At 49.1% G+C, this 26,840-nt stretch overlaps 1 protein-coding gene across 4 annotated transcripts in view; it reads right to left on the bottom strand.

The window, feature by feature from the left end:
• The window catches only part of Myrip (myosin VIIA and Rab interacting protein), a 153,040-nt gene that overhangs the window by 56,258 nt on the left and 69,942 nt on the right, over window positions 1-26,840 (bottom strand). For all 4 annotated transcript variants that reach the window (XM_063260950.1, XM_013160340.3, XM_003476997.5 and 1 more), the window contains exons 3-4: window positions 11,080-11,301; window positions 1,582-1,718 (exon numbers count right to left, since the gene is read on the bottom strand). In XM_063260950.1, the coding sequence (XP_063117020.1) occupies window positions 1,582-1,718; window positions 11,080-11,301 (359 nt within the window). The remainder of the gene's footprint in view (window positions 1-1,581; window positions 1,719-11,079; window positions 11,302-26,840) is intronic.

The following is a 26,840-nucleotide window of genomic DNA, read 5'->3' as shown; positions in this document are numbered from 1 at the left end:
CTGAGTCACAAACTGCCCACTGTCTGCTGTCTCCAAGTTTATCAAAGAAATCTCGGTTTAAACAGAGACAACTGACCACTTTACCATCAACCCTGATATTGCCATGACGTGTCTGGGCCTGTAGGACCATGCTAGTCGGTCCTGGGGACACAGGTGGACCAGATATTGAGCCAGCCTCTGGGAACACCTGCATATCACGGTGTACAGCAGAGGCTGGCAGTGATATTCCCAAGTCCCCAGGGCATGGTGGCCAGTGCTGGTACTGGAGAGCAAGGAAAGGTCATAGTGGGCAGTGTCCAGATCTTCCTTCCTGGTCAGTGTCCCTGAGCCCCCAGTGCTCTCCTTCCAGGTTGGCAGCAAGCATTTCACAGCCCTGCAGAGTGAGTGGGCTCACAGCCCCTCCCCTCACAGGACCGTGAGAGAAAGGGGAGGCTGGAATTGAGCCCTGTGCTGTGGGATCCCTGAATGGTGAAGAAATTCTGTATTTATACTCAGTGACACAGAGGGGTGGAAGAGCAGAGCCAGGGCACAAGATGGAAAGAGGGAAGGTGTGGATGGTCCAGCTGGCTTATTCTGGGACCTTCCTGAGATCTCTTTTTTTGGGTCAAAAACTGCTGTTAACAGCATATCTTTTAAGTTTGCTTCCTTTCTTGTCTCTATTGCCAGAAAAAAGTCAGTAAAGAACACAGACATCTTGTGCCGCAGCTATCGGCGCTGCAAGCTGGAGGCCGGGAGCTGCTCTCCCAGCAGCCGGCTTCCTGAGTCTGAAGGGCGAGAGCCTCAAGGAGCTGGAACCCTCCTTTCCTGGTTACTAAGCAGCTGGCGCAGCTTTAAGTCAGATGTGATGACCTTATTGAGAATACAGCCATGGAAAATAGTGATGTTAAAGAGCTCCTGGAGGGAAGGGACTCTGACCATGGACACTAGCGTCATAGGATGCAGTTCCTCTTCTGATTGCCACGCCTCCCGCTGGCTAGGCACAGGGGACTGCAGACTGCCCCTTGCTGTGGAGCCCTGGTGTCCCTGCTGGCACTGCTGCTGCTCACCTCTCCCATCGCACGGGGTAGGGGGTGCAGAGTGGGAAGACTTGAGGAGGAGGCAGCTTCAGTTCACAGGCTGGATCTCTCAATCAGACCCAGCCATTTCCAGAGCATGAAGGTAAGTCTTGTCTTGTCTTTTCTCTTCTTCTTTTCTTTCCTTTTTGAGACAGGGTCTCACTGTGCAGTTTAGGCTGGCCTTGAGCTCATTTTGTAGCCCAGGCTGATCTCGAATTTGCAACAATCCTCATTCATTCATTTCCTCTTTCATTTCTAGGGATCTGGAATTAAAATGTCCATGGCAGCAATATTTTGCTCTTCCCAGCTCCTAACACATCAGTGCGAGCCAGCAGGGACACAGAAGTCAGACAGGCCAAACTGAGCAGAGCCTTGCTGCAGCCCTTGGCTCCTGTTCCTCATCATCACTGAAACCTTAAGCAAATCCCTCTGGCCCAGGTGAGCATGCCCAGCGTCCAGGGCTTTCCCGATTGGGCTTCCTCCACCCTAAAGCCACCAAACAGCCCAGAGCCGCAGGCAGAGGTACCTAGGACATCGAAGCCCACGCCAGACTCTAGCCGGTGCTTCCGGTACAAGTTGTTGAGGACCTTGGCGCTGCCGAAGCGCTTGAAGCGGCTCTTCACGTTACTATAGAACCACTCCAGGGACTGCGTCCTCAGGAGCCTGCGGAGACAGCAAGAGACACGAGGAGGTTAGAGGTGGCAACAGTAAGCCACAAAACTAACACGGTCTCTATAGATCCATGCACATATCCCAGCCCCCAGAATCTGCACGGCCTTGTGACTGGATGCAGAAGCCATGAACGAGATGCGAGCCCTGTGCCTTGGCTCCCACTCACTGCTCCGGGAATCCTACACCCGGGCACCACATGAGTGAGCCCAAGCTGGGCTGCGCAGTGTGGAAACAAGTGGTCAGTCCCCGCCCTGACCAGGTCCAGCAAGCAGCAGATGGGTAAACACTCACTGTTCTGAGTTACCAAGTTTTGGGGGGCTCGTTAAGCAGAAACGTTAACTGATACATTTTTCTAGTAGTGGGTTTGACCCTTTTCCTGCGTTAATGTTTAAATCCAGCTCGGGAAAATAAAGTGCGACACAGTTTCCAGCACAAGTGGGACAGCAGTTTCCAGCCTCGGCCTCCATCGGCTCAGGGCACGGCGTCCTGCTGGCAGTGGACAGACTGCAGCGCGGAAAGACGGGGCTCCTTCCTTTGTGCCTGGTGAGGCTGTGTGTCTAAGGCCCTCGCATTTTAAGAACAGCTTTTGTTGTTACTTATCCCACGATCCTTGTGGTAACACACACTGGGTTTAGAAAATCCAGGACAGCAGGGACAACATGAAGGGCCCTGATCCGTGGAGAAGTACGCAGCGCCAAGCTGGGCCTTCCGCCTGAGGGTCTGCCTGAGCTGGCTGATGCAGGGAGCAGCAGCCACGTGGACCACACCGGGACCTCTCGGCTTCCCCATTCCTGTTCTCAAGCAACTTTGGGCCAGCAGTCCAAGGTGGATGGGTCCCAGGCCAAAAACAGCAGTTGTCTACTGAGACAGGGTCCTACAGGGGAGGCGGGGAGGCCAGGGCCTCGGCTGACACCATGCAGCAGGTGGGGGGTCGGCCCTGGACGCCCTGAACTTAAAGACCTCGCCTGGCCTGCTACTATCCGCCCAGCTCAGGAACCTGGGCCATTGGCCAGCCCTTCCCCAAGCCTGTTTCAAAACAAAAGTTACCAGAAGGACTAGCACCAACTGAGAAGGGCCTTGCCGGCCACCTTTGTTAATCAAGTACAGTTTGTCTAAACAGACAGACGACAGGGTCACCAGGCATTTAATCAATGGCATAAAAAGGCCAGCAGAAACTAACAACGATACAGAAAATAAGTAAATATAATTCAATATACTGAAAAAAGTAAATTCTAGTTAATATCAATAGTGATTTGGAAAAATACTGGATCCATAAGTAGCTTAGAGTGATATGAAATACAAGTTATCAGAGAGCGAGGAACAACAGAAATCAGGCTGGTTAGATTTTTAAGGGAAGATCTGGAAGTTAAAATTATGCAATGAGAAACAAAAAATGGAATATATGATAGAGAACATTCATGTGGAATCATTTCAGGAGGCTCGGCATCTAATCAGATTCTAAAATAGGGTGAAACAGAAGGTGGATGAGGGGAAAAATCAAAACAAAAACAAAACAGCAGAAAATATCCCCAAACGGTGATAAGAACGGTGAACACATTTTAGTTAAAAAAGTCAACCAATTTTCAAGCAGAATAGATGAAACACAAAGCAAAATAAACAGACAAACCCATGTAGATTCATCTTTATAAAAGCCCAAATCCTCCAAAATAAGGAATCCATGGGCATTCCGAGCAGAAAAACACGGTATTTTTTAACTGAATGATAATTAAGAGAATAATTTTTTCTCTTTCTAAAAGGTAACTTTAATTCCTTATTTTCAGGAATTTAAAAGCATTGATTTTTTTTTTTATTTTAAAGAGAAAAAAACAAAATTTCAAAACAAGATAGAGGGCAACAATGGTTAATACATTGCATACTGGTATCTTTAGATTAGTTACTCAGAGCACAGGATATCAGCATTTAATAGTCCAAACAATAGCACAAATCTTTCTTTTCAATGAACTAAGAGAAATTAGTAGCAAAACTATCTTAATCATCACACACACACAAAGTTTCTTTCAGCTTCTCACAGTAGACAATATGTTATTCACACATGCGAGTCTGATTTATTTCACTTATGAGTATTGTCTCTATTGCATCCATTTACCTCTAAAAGTCTCGAAGCAATCTTTCTTTATAGCTGAGTAGTACACCATTGTACAAAAGTACCACATCCTTTTTATCCATTCCTCAGTTGATGAGCATTTGGGTTGTTTCCAAGATCTGGCGATTACAAATTGTGTTGCTGTAAACATGGGTGCACACATATCGCTGTGGTATGATGTTTTTAATGCTTCTGGGAAGATACTCAGCAGGGGAGTAGCTGGAACAAAGGGCCTTCCAATCTTAATTTTTAAGGAATCTCCAGACTGATTTCCACAATATTTGCACCAGTCTACACTCCTACCAACACAATGGGTCCTTTTCCCTCACAGCCCCACTGTCATGGGTTAAGATTGATTTCTTGCTGTTATCCATTCTTTCCAGGGTGAGCTGGAATCTCACTGTTGTTTTAATTTGCATCTCTTGAATGACCAGTGATGCCGAACATTTCTTGATATATTTATTTACTGTTTGTATTTCTTCATCTGAGAAGTGTGTGTTCTCAGGTGCCCACTTTTGAACTGGGCCTTTAAATTTGGGAGGTCTGATTTTCTGAGTTCTTTTTTATGTTCTCGATAGTAATCCTTTGTCTGAGGAACAGCTGGCAAACATTTTTTGTCTCTTCACTCTGTTGGTGGATTTCTTGCTGAGCAAAAGTGTTTTAGTAAGATGATATGCCAGTTACTGATTCTTTGTGATAGTTCCTATACAATAGGGGTTGAGTCATACAGTCTTTGCCTACATGACTTTGACTAATGTCTTCGAGAGTTTTATCTATTCCATCTTCCAGCAGATTTAATGTTTCTGTTTCAACATTTAGGTCTTTGATCCATTTTGAATTTAGTTTATTGCATGGTGAAAGATATGGGTCTATTTTAATCTTCAGCATGTGCAGAGCCAGTTTTTCCAACATCATTTCTTCCAGTGAGTGTGTTTGGCACCTTTGTCAAAGATAAAGTGGCTTAGTATGTATGGAGTTATTTCTGCATCTTCTAATCTGTTTCATTGATCTTTAGGTTTCTTTCTTTCTTTTGCCAGGACTACATTGTTTGAATCACAGTTTCACAGTGTAGTTACGAGTGTTGTGATGCCCCGCCTTGTCTTTGTTGCTCAGAATTGCCTTTGCTATTCTTGTCTCTTCTGTGTCCAGATGAATTTTAGGATTCAAAGAATAGAATTTTTAACCAGTAGCAGTCAGCACTGGAATACAGCAGTATACGAGCTTTCTAAACCCAGAGAAACAATGATAGGATCTCAGAATTCGGCACTCTGAAAATCATCCTTATGTGAGAGCAAAATACATATTTTCGGGCATGCCCTCTCGGAAAGTTCATGTTTTCTGAAAAAGGAAATTCCTAAAATAGCTCTAGATGGGGCTGCTGGATCTGCTACACAAACCAGGCAGCTTTCCCTTGCAGCCCCTCTCCAGGCCAGACACATGGGTGACCCACTTGCTCCGTCTCACTCTGTCTCCAGCTCCTGAGACTGTGGAGGTCACAAGCCCAAAATGTGCAGGGTGGGCTGGCGGTGAACCTACTTTGCCTGGGCAGCTGCTTCTGACAGCACTGATATCATGTTTCCTCTTTTTTTTTTTTTTTTTTCTATTTTCCTTAGTTCAGTGATTTATATCTGCACACATTGCACTGCAGGATTTAATGTTTTCCCATATGCTCGTGAACCACATACATTATTGGAAAGGCTCTGTGGTATTCTGTCAGGCTGACTGCATCCTAATTCACTTCCATAATCTACTATTGGGCATTTTCTCTCATTGCTGAGACAAAATAAAGGAAGGAACGGTTTTATTTAGCTCACAGTTTGTGGAGTTTTCAGTCCATAACCAGCTGGCTCCAAGGCAGGATAGCTTTGTGAGGGGCAACAGCTCAAGGCAGCAGAAAAGAGAAAAGCAACCAGAGCAAAAAGTGGGGGACAAGTCTTTTTTCCTCCCTTATATTGTAAGCAGTCTACTTGCCCTGGGGCAGGGGTAGCACTCCCACCACCTCCTGCCCTCCCCTTGTAGAGGCTGAGAATCTTTTAAAAAAGTGAGGATCCTGGTCTCCTGCTGAGTCTATTAGTTAAACTTCTAAACTTCTCAAGTCAACACAATGTATCAATCATAACAATCTATGCCCTACCAACTTGGCAACCGGACACATTTCTTTAAACAGGTTTCCAGATACACAAACGTGCTTATTCACATCATTTCACAACTTTGACATTACAACACAGGTTTAAGAAGCAGTATGAAGTCTATCAACATTATACTACATTAGAATCCTAACATTCTGCCCTTGCCATCACCTGCTTTTGCTCTTGTTGCTTCTGCTGTCTTCTGCTGCCTCTCACTGAGCCACCCTGCCTTGGAGCCAGCTGATTATAAACTGAGCTGATAAACTTCTCTGTCCTTCATTTAGATCATCAGGTATTTTATCTTAGCAATGAGAGAAAAGTAACCAAGACGGGAATTTATGCTTTTTATATTACAAATAATTCAGTTCTATTCATTTTAATGCAACTTTTAAAATTATTCCATTATGCTGTTAGTTGTGTGTTTTCAACAACAGAATCATGGGGTCCAAGAGCCTGGGTCTGTGACCAGCTCTTAGCGATGGCTCTGCCTTCAGTGGCTGCCAGCCACCAAGAGGCACCCTGCCTTCACTCCAGCCTGGCAACACCAAGGAGAATGCATCTTTAAAAATCACTAATTTAATGAGAAGAAGTCTAAGTGAAGCAAAATCTTTATACCTTTTATCTCTAGTAAGTTTCAGTATTTCCCATTTATTTGTCAACCTGTGAAAGTTCTTCGCTCATGGCAATCATAACTTAACGTTACATCTTCTTCAGGGATTTACATCTTTTGTGTAAGTCCAAAACCTACTGTAGAGTTTATGCCAAGTCAGATGTTTTGCAAACCTATGCACCGCTTGGCTCTGAGAGTATCAAGTAATGAGAACAGATAGAAATGAAGGATCACAAGTCCAGGAGGAAATAAATGGAGGCCTCAAGCTTGCTCAAGAAACCAGAGATAAGTGCCATAGGCATAATGAGAGCTTAGATGTCAGCTCTAAGGCTAATTGTTTCTTTTTCCAGGAAAACAGTGTCCCAAATTGGTCTGTTAAAGGTAAAAGCACAAAACGACAAAAATCAGAGATAACAACTGTCATAATGAAGCAACAAATTAGAAAGTCAGTTTGTTCCCGAGGAAAGTAGAACCAAAATTCTTGAACCAACTCAACCTCAGAAAAGATACTGGCTGATGTGCACAGCTGGGGTGAGTCTGCATTGTGCGTCCTTAAAATGCAAAAACGCGCCCATCCTTGCTTATAATGTTTGAATGAAACTTGTTAATCAATTGTCAGGAAGATATATTTGCATATGATAAAAAAATGAAGAAGAAATGACTCAGGGATTTACTCTTTGCTGGATTGCTTCCACAATTAGTCATCCATCATTTATTCTCTTATAAACTCATCTGCTGTTCACTAATCTCTAAAGTTAAAATTTGTAAGCAGACAACAGAAATGCATTTGAATGCAAAACACATGAAGCCTGACAGAGAGCTAACCAACGATGACAATTACAGCTGCAGCCGTTAAAAGGAATTTTAAAAAAGAATTCCTACAGTGGTTTTACCCAACTGAAGAACCAACCGGAGCACCCCGCCCTCTTCACCAAGACGCAGAGAAGAAAGTGGAGGCTGCAGGCTGCTGCTCTGGGGGTCCTCAGGTTAGGCCTGCACCTCTCACCCGGTGCTGACTGAGAAGAGCCCAGCAGACAGCACGGCTCAGTCCGCAGCACTCTCTCCAGACACTGTGTGCTATCACTCAGTTCCAGGCCCCTCCGTTCTGTGATGAGAATTTTTACTCTTTTTTTTTTTTTTTTTTTTTGTCTTTTTCCTTTTTATTGGTACCAGGGATCGAACTCACGACTGCCTGCTTGCAAGACAGGCGCTTATGCCGCTGAGCTAAATCCCCAGCCCGAGAATTTTTACTCTTACAACAAATCATGGCCCAGAGCATCTCAAAACACATTGGCACATAGGAACCACTGCACAGACAGCGAGGAATGAAACCAAGGCAGCAGGGGCGGGTGACTTTTCACGAGGAAGGGAAACACACGTGGCTCAAGCGGTGGCTGTGTGAGAGTTCAGTCAACTGTTTCGTTGGTCACACTCACACACTCACACACACGCTCACTCACACTCTCACCCACACTCACCCACACAGTGTTACAGCCACGGAATCGATATACATTTCTGGAACACGCACATGCAGGAACAAGGCCACAAAGACAAAGCCGGAATCGGATTCCTCCTTGCTGAGGACAGACAGGCAGAGTCTACCTTGACTCAGGCAGAGGAGCCTCAGCAGACCCTCCATGGAGACCAGGGAGAATTTGTACTCAGAGCTAAAGAACATGTAGGAAACTAATTTTCTGTTTCAAAAAAATTGGACAGAGTTTCAAAGTTACTTCTTTGAAATTTTACACACTTCACACAAGTAGAAATATTCTTGAAATATTCTTTGCAAGGGGTTTGCAACACAGCTCATTTCTGTATATGTAAAATAGAAGACTAAGGATGTGAGCTGGGTGCCCTGCAAGCTTGTCCACCTCAAGTCTCCGTCTGAGACTCTATCCCAGTGTCCCCGACTAACTGGGCCCTAGAGAAACCTTCAGGGATCAAAAACACGGCACACACCTCACAGACTTCTTCCCTACACAAGGTCCTGTGACCGACTGGGAATGGATGGAGAAGCAGGGACTGAGCCAACTTCTCCAAGGCCCTGGCAGACATGACCGGGACCCGGCCTCTCCTCGCATGGTTCTGTGACTTTCCCTGGAAATGTGGGGTGAGTCTGGCTGTGTCTTCACACAGGGATATGATGGCACCTGCTTTGCTACTGTCCCCACTGAGACTCGGTTATGAAGGATGACATGGAAAGGATGCAGGGTTGGTGAAGCCTCCCATCTCATTGCAGGGAAAGACGAAATGGAGATTTAAAGCATGGCTGCTCCAGCAGCTTACTTTCCAGTGTCTGGCGATGTCTCATGATAAAATGGCACGAACCAAGAGCAGAGGTTGCAGTCAGGAGCCGCCCGGTAAGACCTTGGGGCTTTCACTGGCTTGTCCCTGGTGACAGCCGGGGTGGATGGGCTGTGATTCCGTGCTTTCCTGCGACTCATCGCTGAGTGAGTGGGGAGGGTTTTCTCTCCCGTGGAGAAGAGAAATAAAGGGAACATTCTGCATTACATCCTGAACTCCTTTGTTTGTGGGTGAGCGCTGAAGCACAGTAAGGCACAGTATTTTCACAACTGCTTGGACTTAGGATTTCACCGACTCTATAGCCCCTTGGGGACCGTACCTGGATGCTACCCTAACTGCCCAGACCCATGCTCTGGTCACAGGGAGGTGTGGTTCTGCCCCTCTTTGGATTCTGTCCAGGGTGTTCTTCATGAAACCACTTGGGGGGTCCCAGAAGGATTCTGGGTCCTTCTATGTTCTAAGTGCCGACCCCTCCCCAGCACCATGCCTTTTGCTGTGAAGCCACTGAGCCTTCCACACCTGCTATCTGCGCTGTGCGTGGAGTGGAGCAGACACATCACTGTTCACAGCATCCTCCGTCGGGGACAGAGGCCGGCAGGGCACAATGGTCCTAGTGGATCCCTGTGCTGTGTGAGACTCGCCCGCCAGCCAGGTACAGAAACCCAATGTTCAGCCACCCCTGGTAGCCCACTCCTGCTCGGCCTCTTCTTGGCCCTCAGTTTCCTTCCAGGGACCCTTGTCAGCGGGGTTCATTTGCCATCTGGATCTCAGGACCCATGTGTACTGGCGTTGTGTCCTTGGCTTCCTGCTCCCAAGGTCTCCATACAGCGGTCTGTTTCCCTCGCCTTCCCGACACAGACCATCCTCTCTCCGACTCTCGCTCTCAAGTACCCACAGCAGTTGCTGCTGAGTTTCACCATGCTCTCACTAAGCCTGCCCTTACTCCAGTCCCTCCAGCTCACCTTCCCACACTCTCCACACGTCTTGACCCCACCACTGGCTGGCCCATCTCATCTCTGACCTCTGACCTCTGCAGGACCCTAACCTGGAGCAAACCCCTCTCTACACATCAGCCAAGTGTGGCTGGAGCAAAGCTATGGGAAGCCTGAAAGCAAACGAATTCCCAATTGTTAGCAGGACGTGGCTCACAGCTCAGATCCCCACCTCCCGGGTGTCTGTCAAGCCTGTGCTGTTCCTCCAGCACCCAACCTTCGTGTCTCAGCGTCTGAGCTTGCCAGGCTTCTCAGTACAGCAGAAAGCATGATGCAGCCATCCCTACGGATGCCCACGGCCCTCATTACAGGGCCATGGGAGACTCAGGCTCCTAGAGGTGTCAGCCTGGCCCAGGACAGGGCAGTCCCAGCCCTGATGTTAGGTGCACAGCAAACCATGGCCTATAGATGGTGTCTCTGAGCGGCTTCGCTGTGTGGAGCTCAAAGCCTGGCTCCTGAGAGCCTCAAGAGCTTCCTCGGTTGCTGTCCTGAACCTCGATGCATCAGAGAATGTGAGTTAGAAGCAGCACCCAGAAGGCAGTGAGGACGGAGGGCAGAGGCGGGGTCAGATAGGTGATCGAGTGTGCGCTCTCGGACCACATCTCAGCAGGTGCCTCGGACCACGTGGCAAATGAGAGCCACACCAGGGTCAGCAGAGCCTTAAAAATCCCAAAGAACAAGCACACCAGACACTTTCGGAACAAATTCCTCAGTTCCCCAACTCTCACCTCTCCCAGAAATGCTGTGCCTGCCTCTGCAGGCAACAGGTGCTGCGAGCTAGCCACGTCCTTCACAGGGTGGTCACCAGCCTCTTGCAGGCACGACTCTCTTTAGCCTTGACAGCAATGCCGCTGCTTCATTTTCTCCAGCCCTGGGGCCCTGTGACCCCACAGACCAGCAAAGTGAGGCCCACATGCACACCCCCTACCCCCACCTCCCAAGCTCAGGGTCCTCAGCTGATGCTTAACCCTGCATTGGGCTTCCTGCAGGCTGTGTGCTTCCTGAGATCCAGTATGCTGTTGGGGGACAGTGAGGACAGATAAGCACGAAACACTGCTGCGTCTGCAAGCCCAGCGCCGCCCTAGCCCTCCTTCCATGCACATCCAGGGTCCCCACCGAGAAGGTTCCACAGGTGTCCCCAGCCACCCTCAGCTGCTCGCCTGACCCACGGCCTGGCCCAGCTGGAGAAGTGCCCCGGCCCTCGGCCACTCACCTGGCTTGCTGGCAGACGCAGCAGACCCAGGCCTTCTCAGGCTTCAGGAAGGAGCTGCAGCTCTTGCAGACATTGAACTTGCAGTCCCCGCAGCGGCGCCGGGGGTTGACCAGGAAGGTGAAGGGTGCGCAGCAGCGCATACAGCAGTGCTCCACGAACTTCTGGTGCTTGGCCAGGATGCTGCACTTGCTGCCCTCCTCCTCCAGCTTCTGCTTCATCTCGCTGGGACCCGGATGATGAGGGTAGAAGAGAAAGTACATTAGGTCAGAGCTGGGTCCCCAGTCCCCCGCCCCATATCCACAGCTGCCAGCCTCAAGGGACCTCCCTGGGGAACCACAAGGTCCAGAAGGCCCAAGACTGACAGAAGGGCAGCAGAAGAGCCCTCGTGGGTCAGTCCGTGTGCCCCAGGCCTCCCGGTTCTTAAGGAAAGCACAAAATCCAGTTGCTTATGTCTCAGAGATCGCACGGAGACGCACATGATCGAACAGCCAAGCTCACCCTGGAACATGAAACCTCCCACTGAATCTCGCCTTTGGAAAGGAGCAGGAGACCAGCCCTGTGGGCACCTCGCACAGCGCTGCTAACTAAACCCCAAGATGGACGCCCTGGGGCTCAAGGCGCCTCCAAGTCCAGGCAAGTCAGGACACTGGCAAACAACACCCCAGTCCTCTGCAGAGGGTCCTACCACTATGCTCAATGCAAACCTGTGGTGCACAGGGCTGGGGGCCTGAGGAACCCCACAGGCAGGGGACCTGGAGCTCACCTGAGGCCACTCGGAACTGGCAAGTCTGGTTATTTATTGCATCACAAAAAAATGATTCCGTCAAACTATAATAGGAAATTGTTTTCTGCCACTATTTTGGTTTGTACTGCTGCTCTGCTGTCATTACACTCTCCTGCTGATGCTGCTAGTACGCTCTCCCCGTCTCGGCTGTTCTGTACCTGGTCTGCGATTCTGCCGCCCATGCTGGCTGTGTCTGTGATGCACATGGCAAACACTTTCTCCCAGTTACGGTGAGACTTTCTATGCTTATGCTGTTCCTGACCGTGGGGAGATGTTCTATTTCTCTGTAGTCCAGTCTGCCAGTCTGCTTCATGGTCCTGGCCTCCGCCATTTGCTCAGGAGCCCTGTGCCACCACATAGCTTTACACACAGCTGTCCCAGCAGTGGTCCAGCCACAGCTCTGGGGATGTAGTCATACTCCTGGGACGTGTCAGTGGGATCTTGCTTGGCAATCGGATCTTGGGAGGTGTAACTATGCTAAGGATTTCAAGATGAAACCACCCTGAGCTGCCCAGGACACCACATCTGATGACAAGTGTCCCTCAAGAGACAGAGAAGACAGAGGCAGAGACTGGCATGCCACAGCCACAAGTGAGGGTCTCCACGGTTTTCCAGTAGCCGCTAAAAGCCCTGCAGTGGTATGGAGTGGCTGCCCCAGCTGGATGGGCCCGGCCTTTAACACCCTCACTGCACGCTTCACCCCAGAGCAGCCGGACAGCACACTTCTATGGTCTTCAGTCACCTCTGGTGGCAATTCATAAGAGCAGCCTGGGAAACCAGTCTAGCTCCCATTTGGAAGGAAAGAAAGAAGGAAGGAAGGAGAGACAAAAATATAAACCAAGGACTTTCCTCCACTAGGTTCCCACTGAGCACCATGCTGTAGTGCTGGCCATACACGGCTAGGATTTTAACCCTCGGCCAGCGCAGGCCTCACTGCACTGCCGGCCTTCACTCCTTTCTCCCCAAGAAGGCTAAACTTTGCTCAACTCCCTGTTGCTAAAGCCAAGAGGCTTCCCCAGCCTCGTGGTCTTGACTGCCATCGCTCTCCTGAAGCATTCTCATCCCTTCTCTGGAATGGCCTAGGGTGTCCTTGGCTACCTCAAAGGCTCCCCCTCTGCGGTCTGGTCTCCCAGTATCAAGAGCTGAGGAGTGAAGAAAAGAAAGCTTACTCCCTGAGGGAGAGGTCGCCAAAGCCTGGCCAGCCTGTGACTAGACATGCGGGATGTCTACTTGCACCCAGCGCTGGACACACCCTTCCTGTCCGGAAACAGGGGGCATGCATGGCTGATTGGGACCAAAAAAGGTGTCTTGCACCACAGCAGCCACCAGGTGTAAGAAGTGAGGGGCTCAGCAAAGGTGCAGGGACCCCAGCAGTTGTAGGAGAGGTCCTCACTAGCCATACCTCTAATGGGCCCTCTCTTCTCCCTCCAGCTACCCTGGCCTGAATGGGAACAGCTCCCTGAACCGTGCCCCAAGCCACGACAGCCTCTGCACAGGAGTCGGGCAGCACAGGGGCTGACAGTTGGAGGACAGAGACAGTAGTGCCTCCCGTTAACCAACCCTAACCCTAACCCTCCCTCCTCGCCTGTTCGCACTGGGGCTGGCATTGTGTGCTCTACTTGGACTCTGACAGCTAAAAGCATCTGTGACTTTCACTGTGTTGGCGTAAAGTAGGTCCTGGGTTTCCCTCATGATTCTTAAGTAATTGCTATTCCTAATTACGTCCCCCTTAATCTCTGAATGTTTTCCCTAAGCTTTGCTCTCCTTGATCAGTGACTTTAGTGGTTTATGTAGTTATGACTGCAGATGAATTAGCTTTTAATTAGCTGAATGATTGTCAGTATGATTTGTTTTCCACTGCAGTAAAGTCTGGTGTTACGTTTATTATTTCTTCTTTCCATTGGGTTTGAGTCTGCCCTATTCTTTTTATTTTAATTTTAGAAAGTAAAAATTTAAAAATAAAGATTTTTTTTTTTTACTTTTTTCTAATGTCTGTATCTAAGGCAACAAAGCTCAACACGGCGCTTTTGCTGTCTACTACAGGTCTGGATTAGAGCGTGTTTATTGCCATATGGTCTTACATATTTTATAATTAAGTTTAAACTTTCCATGACTTTTGTTATCTAATTTTATTTTATTTCTTTACATTTTGATCAGAGAAGAGTGTCTACAAGAAACAAATTCTTTGGTATTGAGACTTCTACGAGAGCTGAGGGGCTGACTGGATTTTATTAAGTCCTGTGTGTTTGAGAAGGATGTTTATCCTCCTCTGATGAGAACAAAGCACTGGAGTGTGTCCACGCCAATCAAGCCTGTGATTCTTCCTTGATGGGTAAGGTGCACCCAGGTTCCTGACACTTCAGTCCTCTTCACTTCTCATGACGCCTTTTGCTTTACAATCTACTTGTTTGTATGAAGTATAGCAAATATGGGATTTCCTTCTATCTTGTCTTTGAAACTCTAGTACTGTTCTGCTTTGTTCTGATTGTTTTGCTTTATTCAATGTTGTTTTGATTGGTTTTATTCTGCTTTTTGATTTTGCTATACCTGATGGAATAGACAACTATTGTGAAGATAATATTACTATGTCTGATATTTATGGCCCACAGTAGTTATTTTTAAAAATTTTATATCCTTTGCTTTCAATACTTTCAGACGAGGAATTTCTATGAACCACAAATCGGAATTTCTTACTTTTATCCAACATGAGAATTGTTATACCATGGAAATTTAAACAACTCCTATTGAGATTAGTATATCTGGATTTATTTTTACTATCTGTCTTGGGCTTTCTGTTCATCATGCTTTTTCTTTGTTTTCTCCTGTTGTCTGCCAGATTGCTTTGTTTCCTTCATTGTCTCCACTGCAATTTAGGATTTTATACTCTCACTTCTTTTATTGGTTAGTGGTAATAGATCACCACGTATGCAGTATTTGAATTAGCATCCGGAGTTAACTTTAATTCCCCCAGTGTCCCGTGTTACTATTGAGAGCATCTTGGTCTGCCCTTGTTTATAACCACAAGAATTATTCTTCACATTGTCCACCAAAGCTGTGCCCCGCTGTAGGTGGCTGGGGAGGGGCTCTCGCAGGTTAAAAGCCCCGAGGCGACTGGACCCAAGCTGCCCCTTCCCCGAGACAGTGTCAACCTCACAGCTCTGGCACTCAGTGGGGAGTAGGGCCTGGCAACTGAGCCTCATCATCCTGGAGAGTTGTCCCTCCAAGTGGCTGAACTGCAGCACCTTCTTCAAGGGCTGTCACATACATCCCCCTGGCCATGGGCGCCATATCTGTGTTCCTCACACTTTGTTGCTTCAGTTATTTTCTCCGTGGCTGAAGTTCTGCTGCCAGTGCTTGCAGTAACCTTAATGGTAGCAGCTGCTATGCTTCACTCATATTCAAATGCTAAAGGATGCAGTTCTTTCCTGGAAACACCAGATCATGTTGAAGGCATTATTTGTCTATTATTGTTATTATTTCCAGCATCAAATGCTGCAATATGAAATCTGTCAGCCTAATTTCTCCTTTGTAGAAAATGTAACTTTTTTCGCTGGTCAGTAGACATAACCTCTTGGAATTTTCTTATTTTTTTCCCCTGATTTTGAATCCACATACATAAAATTCACCCCTTGGAAGTGTTCACCTTATTGGGTTTTCAGACAACCACACAGGATAGCACCACCATCTAATTCTGGAAATTTCTATCTCATCAGAAAGAAATTCAGTATCTGTGCAGCTACTCCTCACCCCCAGCCCCTGCCAACACCAACCTGCCTGTTTCTATGGATTCCCGCACTCCTGGTCTTTTGTGTAAATGGAGTCATGGTGTGGTGGCCTTTGTGTCTGATTTCTTCACTCTGCACGGTATGTTGAAGGCTCTACCATGACACATGCCAGCACTCCTCTCTACTGCCAGGTAACGTTCTGTCCACAGACACGACACGCCCACTTACCCAGTCATCAGGCCTTTAGGTTATTTCTATTTTGGCATATGGCAAGTAATACTGCTAGAACAGTTACACACAAGTATCTGTGTGGACCTGAATTTCAGTTCCAGAAGTGAGGCTGAAAACTGTCAGATTATTTTCCTAATGGCTGCAACATTCCAGAAGTAATCTGTGAAGGTTCAAATTGCTCTACACCCTCCCCAACACTTGTTGTTGTTTGTCTTTTTAATCACAGCCATTCTTGGGGGTGTGAAATTGTATTTCATTTTTGACTGATGGTGCAGATCATCTTTTGTGTACTTACCAATACTTGTACATTTTGAAGAAAAGTATTTAAACCCTTTGCTGATTTCTAAATTAGGTTATTTGCATTTTATCATTATAAGAGTCCTTATAATGTTCTGGAGACAACACTTTACCAGATGTACAATTAGGAAATATTTTCCTTTTTACGTTAAATCTTATATTTTATTACTATTTTTGGTAATTAAGGGGGGTTGAATCCAGTATTGGAAGAGAACATGACCTCAGGCTATCTACTAATTCTGTGTAGTAAAATCATAGATGTATATACTTGGCTGATTAAAGTATTATCAGGAAACAGCACAGAGATGTTTTCTCTAGGAAGGAAAATGCAGTTCCCTCCCTTAGCTTTAGAGGGTGAAACGTGCAAACTCACCACAGCCTTGACATTTATGAGCAATATAAGAATGGCCTCAAATCAACTGGGTTATATTGATATTTCAGAAACACTGAATTAAATGGGATGAAACAGCCTGGAAGGAAATTCTTGGGGGATTAAAAAAGCTCTGCCAGCTCATCCACAGGATTGCTTTGCTTTATGAGTTTTGTTTCCTGGCACACCACATTGTAAATCCCCAAGGCAGTGGCATTTTAGACTCACTGGATGTTGGATCATAAACTGTATCAAGCCCGTCAGGGGTGTTTCGAGCCACAGAATCTGAGGTGGGATGGCATGTGTCGGCCTGGGGTGTCTCAGGAACAAAGCTCTACAGAAAGTGAAGAGTGGCCTCTCGAGGCTTAACTCCTAACGCCACAGCAGGGGCTTCAGGAGGTGAGCAGGGCGGGGGGGCGGCGCTGTGTCCTACAAGTGCATGAGCTGTGCAAGGTGAGCCCTGCTGAGCTCAGCCCCTCACTCTCCTGACCTTCATCACCCACCAAGGGACAGTGCAGTGAGAAGTACCCTCTAGATGTGACCCTTCACCCTTGAACTTGCCAGCCTCCAGCACTATGGGGGAGACCTCTGTTCCTTGGACATTGCCAAGTCGTGTGGTCTGTTAGAGTAGACTGTGGATACTTATAGCATCAGTCGATAATGTCCTGGGAGGGACTGGGCCAGACAGTTTGACCTGGGCACCCACAACACCTGGTCACATTTATGCATGGGTCCGGGTTCTGTGGCCTCTGGGCAGAGGCACTTAGTACATTTTGTAGATTGGACATTGATACCGGTGAGAGTGGGGCAGCAGTTCACTGGGGTTTTTTTTTTTGTTTTTGTTTTTGTTATGCAGTTCAGGCTGGCCTTGAACTAACTTTGTAGTACATGCTGGTCTCAAACTAACAATAATCCTTCTGTCTCATCCTCCTGAGTGCTAGGATTACAGGCATGTGCCACCATACCTGGCCTCTCACTGTGGGCTTTTCAATTTGCCTACCTTCCAGCAAGGCAGAGCATGCCTTCCTTGACCTTCGGCCAAGTCTGCTAACACCTGCAGTCTCCCCCAACTGCTGTGTAGCAGTGCCAGTCCCTGGGTCCACACCCTGGCAGCCTGATGAGTGTGGTGTGCAGTGTGAGGTGGCGAGTGTGACTCGGGTCTGTGTGCTGTGGAGCATGAGGCTCTGTATGGTCAGATGTCAGGATGAGCCAGCTGCATCCCAGGTGCAGGGAGAAGAGATGGCATATGCATCATTTGTTTGCTGTCCTGACTTGGCTTCCAAAGAACAGCACTTCTGACCCTCAGCCCTGAGGCCCTACTGGATGGCCCCAGGTGCGACTACCCCGCTGTTGGTCATCCACTGAACCCTCAGTCTCTGGACACCTGCTGTTCCTGATCCTGGGGTGTAAAGAAAAGAAGACGGTCTCTCCCTTTATGAGACATGTATTAAGGTGGAGTTCAGATTAAAGTAGCAAACACCTGCCCTGCAGCATCCCTCTTCTCGGCCCTCAGTAAGCCTCTGCGCTTTGTTGAATTTCTGCTTTCCCTGGAATGATGCAACCACTGCTGTCTCTGTTTCTTTCATATGCAAAGAAGGCAGAATTCAGTGTAACTTTCTGTCCAATCAACTAAAGGCAAATGCTTTGTTCCTTTATCTCCTACCTGGATGTAAATCTTATAAAAATCCTGTTCCCTGAGCATTGGTGGCTTGGCCCTTTGGTGAAGGAGCCCAATCAGGCACACCGGCAGGAATAAAGCACCTGCCTCCAAAATTCCAGGTGCTGCTCGATTTGTTGGTCTTGGTCTGCAACACTTATTAGGAGATGCAAACACCCTGGCTGAAACACCTGCTGCAAGATGATGAAAAATGAACTGAAACAAAATACTTAGGAGTTATGCATCCCTCTGCCTCTCATGGGGGTGAGAGATGGCTGCTCAGAGGGGTGCTCAGGGAAGCCCCCAGATGGAAGGAGAGGATCCTTGGAAGCAGAAGGGGAGAGTTTAATTAAATAGGGGAAAGCAGATTTTATCCTAAGAGCAAGGGGGAGTTAGTGAGGACTGCGAGGAAGGGAAGAGCAGGCCTGGTTTTCTCCAGGCCTTCCCTGCAGGCACGGGGGCTGGCACCATCTCCACGAGCCTGGTGAGGTTGGACCTGGAGGGAAGGGGCTGATGTAGAGGCTGGGTGTGGGCATCTGTCAATGTCCAGAGCTGTGGGGCAGAGGGGAGGAGGGAGGGGATGGGGACAAGGAGAGGATGAGGCTGAATGAACCAGGTTTCTGGCTGTGTCACCAAGCCAAAAGAAGCTGTTTATGGTGAGAGGAGGCCAGGCAGGGCAGCAGTGTGCTTTGGCCAAGCCCAGGCTGTCTGAGGAACAGTCTCCAGGGGTCACTTGCACCCCAGCCCCAGCAGCTCTGGGGAAGGCAGTGCCTTGGGAAACCTCCTCATGAATTCGAGGTGGATGAGCCCCTCTCCCCTGGGGGAGCAGCCCAAAAACCCCAAATGTTCCGACTTGGGCTGGGTGGAAGAGTTGGTGTCCACAGCAAGGAGGGTAGAGGGGGCCACCCTGGGTTTGGCAGCATGGAGGTGTCAATCATGACCTGGGAGGTGAGGCCAGACTTTGGGGACCGGAAAGAGGGGAGGGGAGGCGCAATCTCAGAAAGTTCTTCCAGCAACATTATAAAAGCTTTTAAAGGTGGGTTCCGAAGGCTGGACCTGTTTACAATGTGGTAATATTCCTAATAAGTTAAAAGTATGTTTTGCTTTTCATATGTCATGGTAATACCATTCTCCCCTTGGCAGTTACAGGGGAGTCACTCTGCTGTCCTCAGAGTGCTAGGAAAAATCAGTTAGGGCCATGAGGGCTCCTGAGGGAAGATAAACCATTTAAACACACGCTCTGAGTGTCGGAGTCCACGACACATGGCCGGCCTGCAGCATGGGTCCTACTGGGCCTTCAGGAGCCCACTGAAGCCAGGACTCTGCACCATCCCTTCAGTTCCAAAGCCACAGTGCTCACTGTGTCCTAGTCTGGCTCTGCTCATGGTGACTCTGCTCTTCTGGGCCTCTCTTCCTGTTGTGGTTTGTGTCTGGATGTCTCCCCAAAGCCTCATGTGGTCATGGGGGGCAGGTTTTTCAAAGACAGCTTGTTAAACCTGGACCTCTTGTTTTCATGCCCTTACCTCAGGAAACAGTTACAGAGCTTTCAGCCTGACTCAGGAGGGGTGGGGCCCTCAATACATAAACACACTGAGCTTGTGCAAGAGGAGGGCAGGAGGTGGTGTGAGTGCTACACACGCCTTGGGGTGGAGCCTGCTTACAATATAAGGGGAAAAAAGGCTTGGTCCTCCCTTTTTGCTCTTGTTATTTTTGCTGTCTTCTGCTTCCTTGAACTGCTTCCTCCTCGGCCATGCCACCCTGCCTTGGAGCCAACTGATTATGGACTGAAACCTCCACAAACTGTAAGCTAAATAAACCTCCCCTTCAAGTGTTTTGTCTCAGTAATGAGAGCATAGTAACTGAGACTCTTTGCTTTGCTTTGTTTTGTTTTGTTTTTAGTCTAAGAAGAAGGACATTCACAACATCCTGAAATACTTGTTGCCATGCACGTGAGAAAATAGAGCGCAGTTGTGCAGCATGAAGCTAGAAATGAAAAAGGAGTAGACTTTGCACTACTTCTGCTCAAACCAGCCAAGTGTTCACCTGAGGTGTCCAGGAACGACTTCTGGAGCCTCTCTGTCGACCTGGCCCCTTCCTGTCCTCTCCTCCACCCTCAGAGACACCTGCTGAAGCCAATGCACCAGGACACAGGCTCCAAGCAACAGTCCAGTCAGCTGGGAAAGAGACTTAAAGGATGATCAGGAGAACACTTAGCACCCTAGTCCCGGGGACTGTTTTAGAAACCCAGCCTTTTGGTTTGGTTTGGTTTCCCAGAGGGGTGTAAGTGAGGACAGTGATAATCCTTTCTGTATCTTGAAAAGTTTTACGAGTTACCATGACTACATAAGAAGAATAATGAAATTGAAATTCTGAGGTCACTGAAGACAGCCTAGAAGAAAGACAAGGTTTATGTTTAATATGCTCAGTGTACAACTGATGAGGAATTTACAGTCACAGAAAAGGGGGTGCAAGTTACACAAATGTACTTTTACACAAATTACTTCTGTGGAACTCACAGAAATAAGTTAAAGTAATGGACCATAAGCTCTACATAGCAAAACTAAGGAATCCCCATAACACTTCCTCTCTGCCCTGGAGTAAACAACAGAAGATGTTTAGCGGCACTGGGACATGGGGAAGAGGCCAGTGGAGTCAGACTGGAGCAGGGGAGGGCTCCCCAGCAGCCAAAGACAGCACCCTGGGGCACTGGTAGTCTCTCCTGGAAAGAAGAGGAGCATGAGAAGGCAGGGACTTCATCTTTAGGCTCAGCCAACGACAGCACATATCAGGCTTCATCATAAATCCAGGCTTTGGCCAGGAGTGAAGAAGAAAAACCAAAGGATATGTGCCCCTCCAAAGCAGATGCATTCCAAGTCCCCGGAGGAGACACTGCACCCCATGGGGGTGGCCTCAGCTCACCCTGCGCTGTGCCCACTGCCCTGCTGCCTCCACCTGTCTCTGCTGCTCAGCTTGGGCCAACCCCTTCCCCAGAGCCCCTGGGCTCCACAAAGCACAGCCTGACCATCAACATCTCCAGTTTATCTTCACAACTCTACAAAGAAGGGAGGGCCGTCATATGCCCCTTCCCAAGTCAGCCACAGTCAGAATGGCAGGCTCCTCCCTGAAGAGCAGAGGGACTCTCCTGAGCAGAGGGTGGAGGAGAGGACAGGAAGGGCCCAGGTCGACAGAGAGGCTCCAGGCAGGGAGGCACTTCCTCCTCTGCAGGACAGCCCTCACCCCCCAGCCTCTGAGTGCACGTTCCTGAGTGCAGCTCTGTCCTTCGCTGTGGTGGTTCTGACACAGGCCATGGTAATCTGAGGGAAAAGAAAGTTGTCCCATAAAACTTTATGAATCATTACAAAAAGAGCATAAAAAATGTCACAAAACCACAAATGGCTGATGAACCTATGACACCTTGTTACATACTGTGAAAATCAGCTTGTTATACAGCTTCAACTTTAAAAGGAGAAACAACAACATCTACCATGCAGCAATGATAGTCATACTGTCTCCTCTCCCGCCCTCCCCTCCTCCAGGTACTGACCATTGGGACCAGGTATCTTTCTTGTTTTTCCACTGTCTCCTCTGTGTGGCATGGGGCAGCCCATGGGGCTAGAAGCTTGGAAACCACATTTCCCAGACCCCTTTGCCTGTGAGGCTGGTAGGCCCTGCCAATGAGAGGCCTCTCTGAGGTGGAGGGAGGCAGGAGCCATGTTTCCCCTGCAGTCCTAATGCAGGAGGAAGCAGCCTCTTTTGGTCCTGACTTCAGGGAATCATCACAACCTCCCTGTTGCTTTTCTAGCTCTTTTAACACTTCTGCACCCGAGCTCCTAGCTTGAATACTCTATGTGATGTGTGTTGAGGGCTTCTATTTTCTGATGCCATCATGACTCTCACTATGCCTTCAGAGAGTCAAAGTCCCACAGGGCCACATCGAAAGGATTCCAAAGTCCCAGTCTCCTTGGCCTCCTATACACTGGCCATTGACTGCTGTTTGCCTGATGGCAGCAGATCCTGAGAGGCCCCTGGTCTTCTTTCCAGACGAGTTCACATCCCAGCGTATCCTCCCGGCTGTCCCTCAGTCCTCGCCTTGTCTCCTTGGTGTTCCCCCATTGACGGTCATGTCATCAGAGCTGCCTTCTAAGAACCAACAGCCCAGGATTTTTCCTAGGTATTTTTCCTTGGTTTTGTAGCTGCTAATGACTTTTCCAGGTCATCATATCAAGTGGAACTGATTGAAGTCTTAAAACCAGATTAACTCTTCCCCAGAGAGCATGGTTTCTGTCCAGAAGCCCCTCTGAAATCCTAAGACTTATCCTCAACCCTTCTCCTTTTTCTAAACATGCGCTTTTAGTCTTGCACCCAATCCTACCGAGCTACCACAGAAATGCCCCTTGCGCACAGCTCTGCCAGTGTCCCTGCCCCTCCATGGCTGGGCCCCTGCCCAGTCTCCCCACTGCTGCCGAGTGAACTACTTTCTTCAGGTCAGGTTCAGAGAGAAAGCAACTGTAGAACCCATAAACACTTCAAAACACCTTTCACTGCACTCCACTTCTTGGCACCTCCTCTATCACGGGTAGGGGTACCCTTCTTGTCTTATGCCCACTTTTCTAAAAGGGTGCCGTTCACCTTGCCGGAAGGCCCACCTGTGTGAGGCTCTGGCACAAGTATCCCTGGGGCAGTGGAGGAGTCTCCACAACTCCCCACACCTTTCCTGGGTGTGGCAGTGTCTAGTCCTGTGCCATGTGTCCCTGTATGACAGGTGCAGGGCCTGGCCAAGAGCCTGTGCACTGGGCACCCAAGCACACACCCAGATGCCAACGCTGCATAGACGGTGTAGAGGGGCCAGGATCAAGATGCTTTGCTTCCCATCCAGACTGTGTTCTGTGATACCAGTACTGCCCTGTGCCCTGGATGTATCAGCCCCCCTGCAGGTCTGTGCACCAGTGCTTGGACTGGGGGAAGCTTTGTGCTTTCCCAGCATGGCTCCCCTCAAACTCCAACAGCTGAAACTCCCAGAGGAACACACGGGCCCTGGGCTGCCAGTGTCTGTGTCAGTCATCTGCAGTGTAAGCACTGTCTGCGGATTGTCACACAGCTGCTGGCCTGGGCCATTCCAACATCAGGTCACCACACTCAAAGGTCAGTCGCAGGTTGCTTGGCAATGAAGACCTCAGGTCTGCGCCAGTCTTTCTGCGGTGGGGCCATCACCTGTGCCTTCCTCAAGGCTGTGGAACTCGGCGTGCTGCACACCGTGAGATGGCTACTGTGTAAAGTTCTAAATTATACTTTTTAACTGTGTTATAAACTAAGACATGAACACAGTGTCGAGCTCACCAATATCCCTGCCTTTCCCCCACATCATGCCCTGCTGGGCAATGACACAGATGTCAGGAAGGATGAGCCAGTGACAGGCAGCTGGAGAACAGAGCACTCTGTAGGTGGGGAGGACGCTGCAGGGGAGAGGGTGCCGCGGGGGAGGACACAGGGAGGGGAGGATGCCATGGGAGATGCCCAGAGGGGAGGACACCATAAAGGGAGGACAGAAAGCTGTGGGGGGGGGCTTCCTGGGGTGAGGACACTGCAGGAGAGCACTGCCGTGGGGGAGAATGCCATGAGGTGGGGAGGACGCCGTCAGGGGGGAGGAAACTGCAAGGGGAGGACATCACAGGGGTGAGCATGCTGCAGGTGGGGAGGACACTGCAGGGCTAATACCTCTTGGCAGCACTCAGAGGCATGGTGATGTCAATGGCTGTGGGAGGTTACAGGAGCTCTGCTTTCAGCGTTCCATCCATGCCATGTGGACGGTGGCATCACCTGACTCTGCCCTTGGCTCAGCACTCACCAGGCCCTGTGCTGCGCTCCTGTGTAGTGTCCAGCTCAGCTGCGGAGTCTGCTCCTGGAGAGGTGCAGGACCCCTGAGAGCTTCCTCCCTCAGTGACAGCTGGGATGGGACCTGTGGAGTCAGACTGAATCCACGCTTCTGCAGCTACAGCCACTATATTGACTCCTGGAAGTTGGCAACTAAGAACCAAGGGGCTGTGGTGAAGCAGTGGCACCAGCCTAGAGCCAGCTCATCACCCAACATCTGCTCACTTTGCAGCCCGATTTCCTACTTGCATCCACACTTCCCCAGCGCTGATCGCACACATGAGATTCAGGCTCAGCATGGAGGTTACTTAGACCCTATCCAGCCTCACGAGGAGCCACAGGGACCCACACAGCTGTGGTTTCTCTTTCTCTTCAGCTGTGTTTACCACACAGACTCTGTTCATTGCCACGGTCCCATGCAGCTGCCAAGCTGGAGCATCCCAGCCCTGGACTCCTCCTGGGCATAGGGTAGCAGATGCAGATGGCAGCCCAGTGCTGCAGGGCCGGTGTGGCCAATCTGTCATTTGTCAATAAAGCTCCCAATTGGCTTTCTGTGGGACTTTTCCATGTTGAAGCAGTACGTGTGCCCAGGCAGGGTCTGCTTCCCCTCCAGAGCCCCCATTGTGGGACAGGAGGGTGGAAGGAGAATATCAGGTTAGGATGTGGCCCTGGGGGTGGACAGTCCTCGCCTTGGTGGACTCGGACACATGTCCCAGCTGTCACCACTTTGTGTCCTTCCTTACACTGTAATGAGAGCCCCTGTCCGGGCTTAGGACCCTGGGGATTTTCTGCTGATGCCTGGGTGCTTGCAGAGAGCTGATGCAGATGGAGCTGAAAAGGCTTAAACCACTGTAAGCAGGTAAGCTGCACGGACTGCTTCACATTCAAGATGTTTCTGTTTTGAGCTTTCTTTGGCAGAGGGATAAAATTTAAATAAATGATATCAGAGGAGCCTTTTGAGACAGTATTTTGATCTTGGGAATTCTGGAAATGTTTACAAATCACTCATATTTTTCTCATGTGGACAAAAATGGTAAAAGACATATTTAATTAAACAAGCATCTTCAGTCATCACACAGCTTTACAGAAAAGCAAACCCAAACCAGCTCCTATGTGTCCATTCAAACATCCGCATTGCCGAATGCCCGGGAGAGAGGTCTGCACCCCTCTTTATGAAAACGCAGCTGTGGTTATGAATAAATCTGATGCTTGTTTCATCAAGAGACTTCAGTGCTGCTGGCACTGGGACCAGATGAAGAGGAGCCAAGCCTGGAATACGAATCAGAGGAGACGAGGAAGGAGGGAGCACTAGTGCATGCTCACATAGGCCTGCTCACCCCAAAGCACAGTGGGAAGCTTCTTTGAGAAGTTTGCTGTGTGTTGGCTCAGGGCGGGACCTGCACTGGCATCCATGCCACCTCGCATCTCTTCCTGCAGGAGGCACGGCCTCAGAGCCCCTGGCCTGTCCCAGCCCCACTCCAGACTCTGACAATGCATGCGACATCACAGTGTGTGTCCTCCGCGTGCAGCGGCCCCCAGGGTTGCCGCAGGACTTGACCAGGCTGCTCTGCAGAGCAGTATTAGCCCTGGGCTATACTTCCATGTTTTTATTTTTAAAATACATTGAAAGTGTGTCCTGAGGCCTAAATCTATCCACTGTTTTGAGATTCATGCTGAATAAATAAATCCACAGCTTGTTAAACCTTCTGTCTTTTGTTCATCTAAGTAGACCCTACATAACTTCTGGGCTTTTTATAAATAAACATATGGAGATAGGCCTGGTGCTGTTTGATGTTCCAGTTGTAGAGAGAAAGATAGAGCCATGGGGGTGAGCGCTCAGGCATGAGGCCACCCAGGGCACCTCGTGGAGGGCAGCAGAAAGGGTGGGGGCAGCTGGATGCGTCCAGAGGGGCTGTGTGTGTGTTTACCTGGTTCTGAAACCACAGAACCTGCATTATCGGGTTACACAAGTCTGGATGCTGTGGTCAGTATTTTTAAGACAAGGTAAACACTGGGAGCCTGAGGAAAGCATAATTTCCCTTGTAGTAAGGGGAGTCTTGTCCAGTCAGTGGAAGTTCTCTGAAAAATAGGCAGCTCGCTCCAGTGGTGGGAATTCTACCAGCGGACATCCTCCCGGGCAGAACCACCACTGCTGTCTGGATCTGCAGCCTCTGGTCACTTGGCAGATTTGGATTTACCAATCTCTGAATGTTTTTTAAATGAGGGAGGACACTTGATTTATAAGGAGGAAAAAGCAAAAGACAGAAAGCTGCCTAGAAGCAGGGATGGGGTCCAGGAAAAGATGGATCCTTCAAGCTCTATAATTATGTGAGCTGATTCCTTAAAATAAATTCACCCCACATGCACTCACGTCTATGCACACACGCACACATGCACCCTGCAGGTTCTGTTTCTCAGAGAACCTGCTGCAAGCTCCCAGGCCAGGACACAGTGGATGCTGGACACATTGTAGCTGTGTGCAGAGGAGCAGCCCAAGGCAGCATCGCCATCCACAGGGCCTACAGAGCCAGGGACCCAGACACTTCCCCTTGCTCCATGGATCCCTAGGCACTGCCCCGGCCCTGGCCCAAGCCTCCTGTCTGCAGCCAGCTCTTCTGGTCAGGCCACCGCTGCTGCTCGCTGGTCACAGGAACACCAGAAGGAACCATTAAGCAGTGGCTCCAGCTCAGAGCCTTGCTGTGTGTGGCCTTTGCGTTCTCTTTTCCCCAGCACGAGCTGGGGAGCACTGAGCTCAGGATCAGCTCAGTGTGGGGAAGTATGACTCAGCACAAGTATGATGAGTGACTTCCTGTGATGCCGTCAGGC

This window comes from Cavia porcellus, unplaced genomic scaffold (genome assembly GCF_034190915.1).
Source record: "Cavia porcellus strain 051 isolate PalLab524CR breed Dunkin Hartley unplaced genomic scaffold, mCavPor4.1 scaffold_14, whole genome shotgun sequence".
NCBI lineage: Eukaryota > Metazoa > Chordata > Mammalia > Rodentia > Caviidae > Cavia > Cavia porcellus.
The sequence above is the reverse complement of the archived record's forward strand: the minus strand, read 5'-3'. Positions and strand labels throughout refer to the sequence as shown.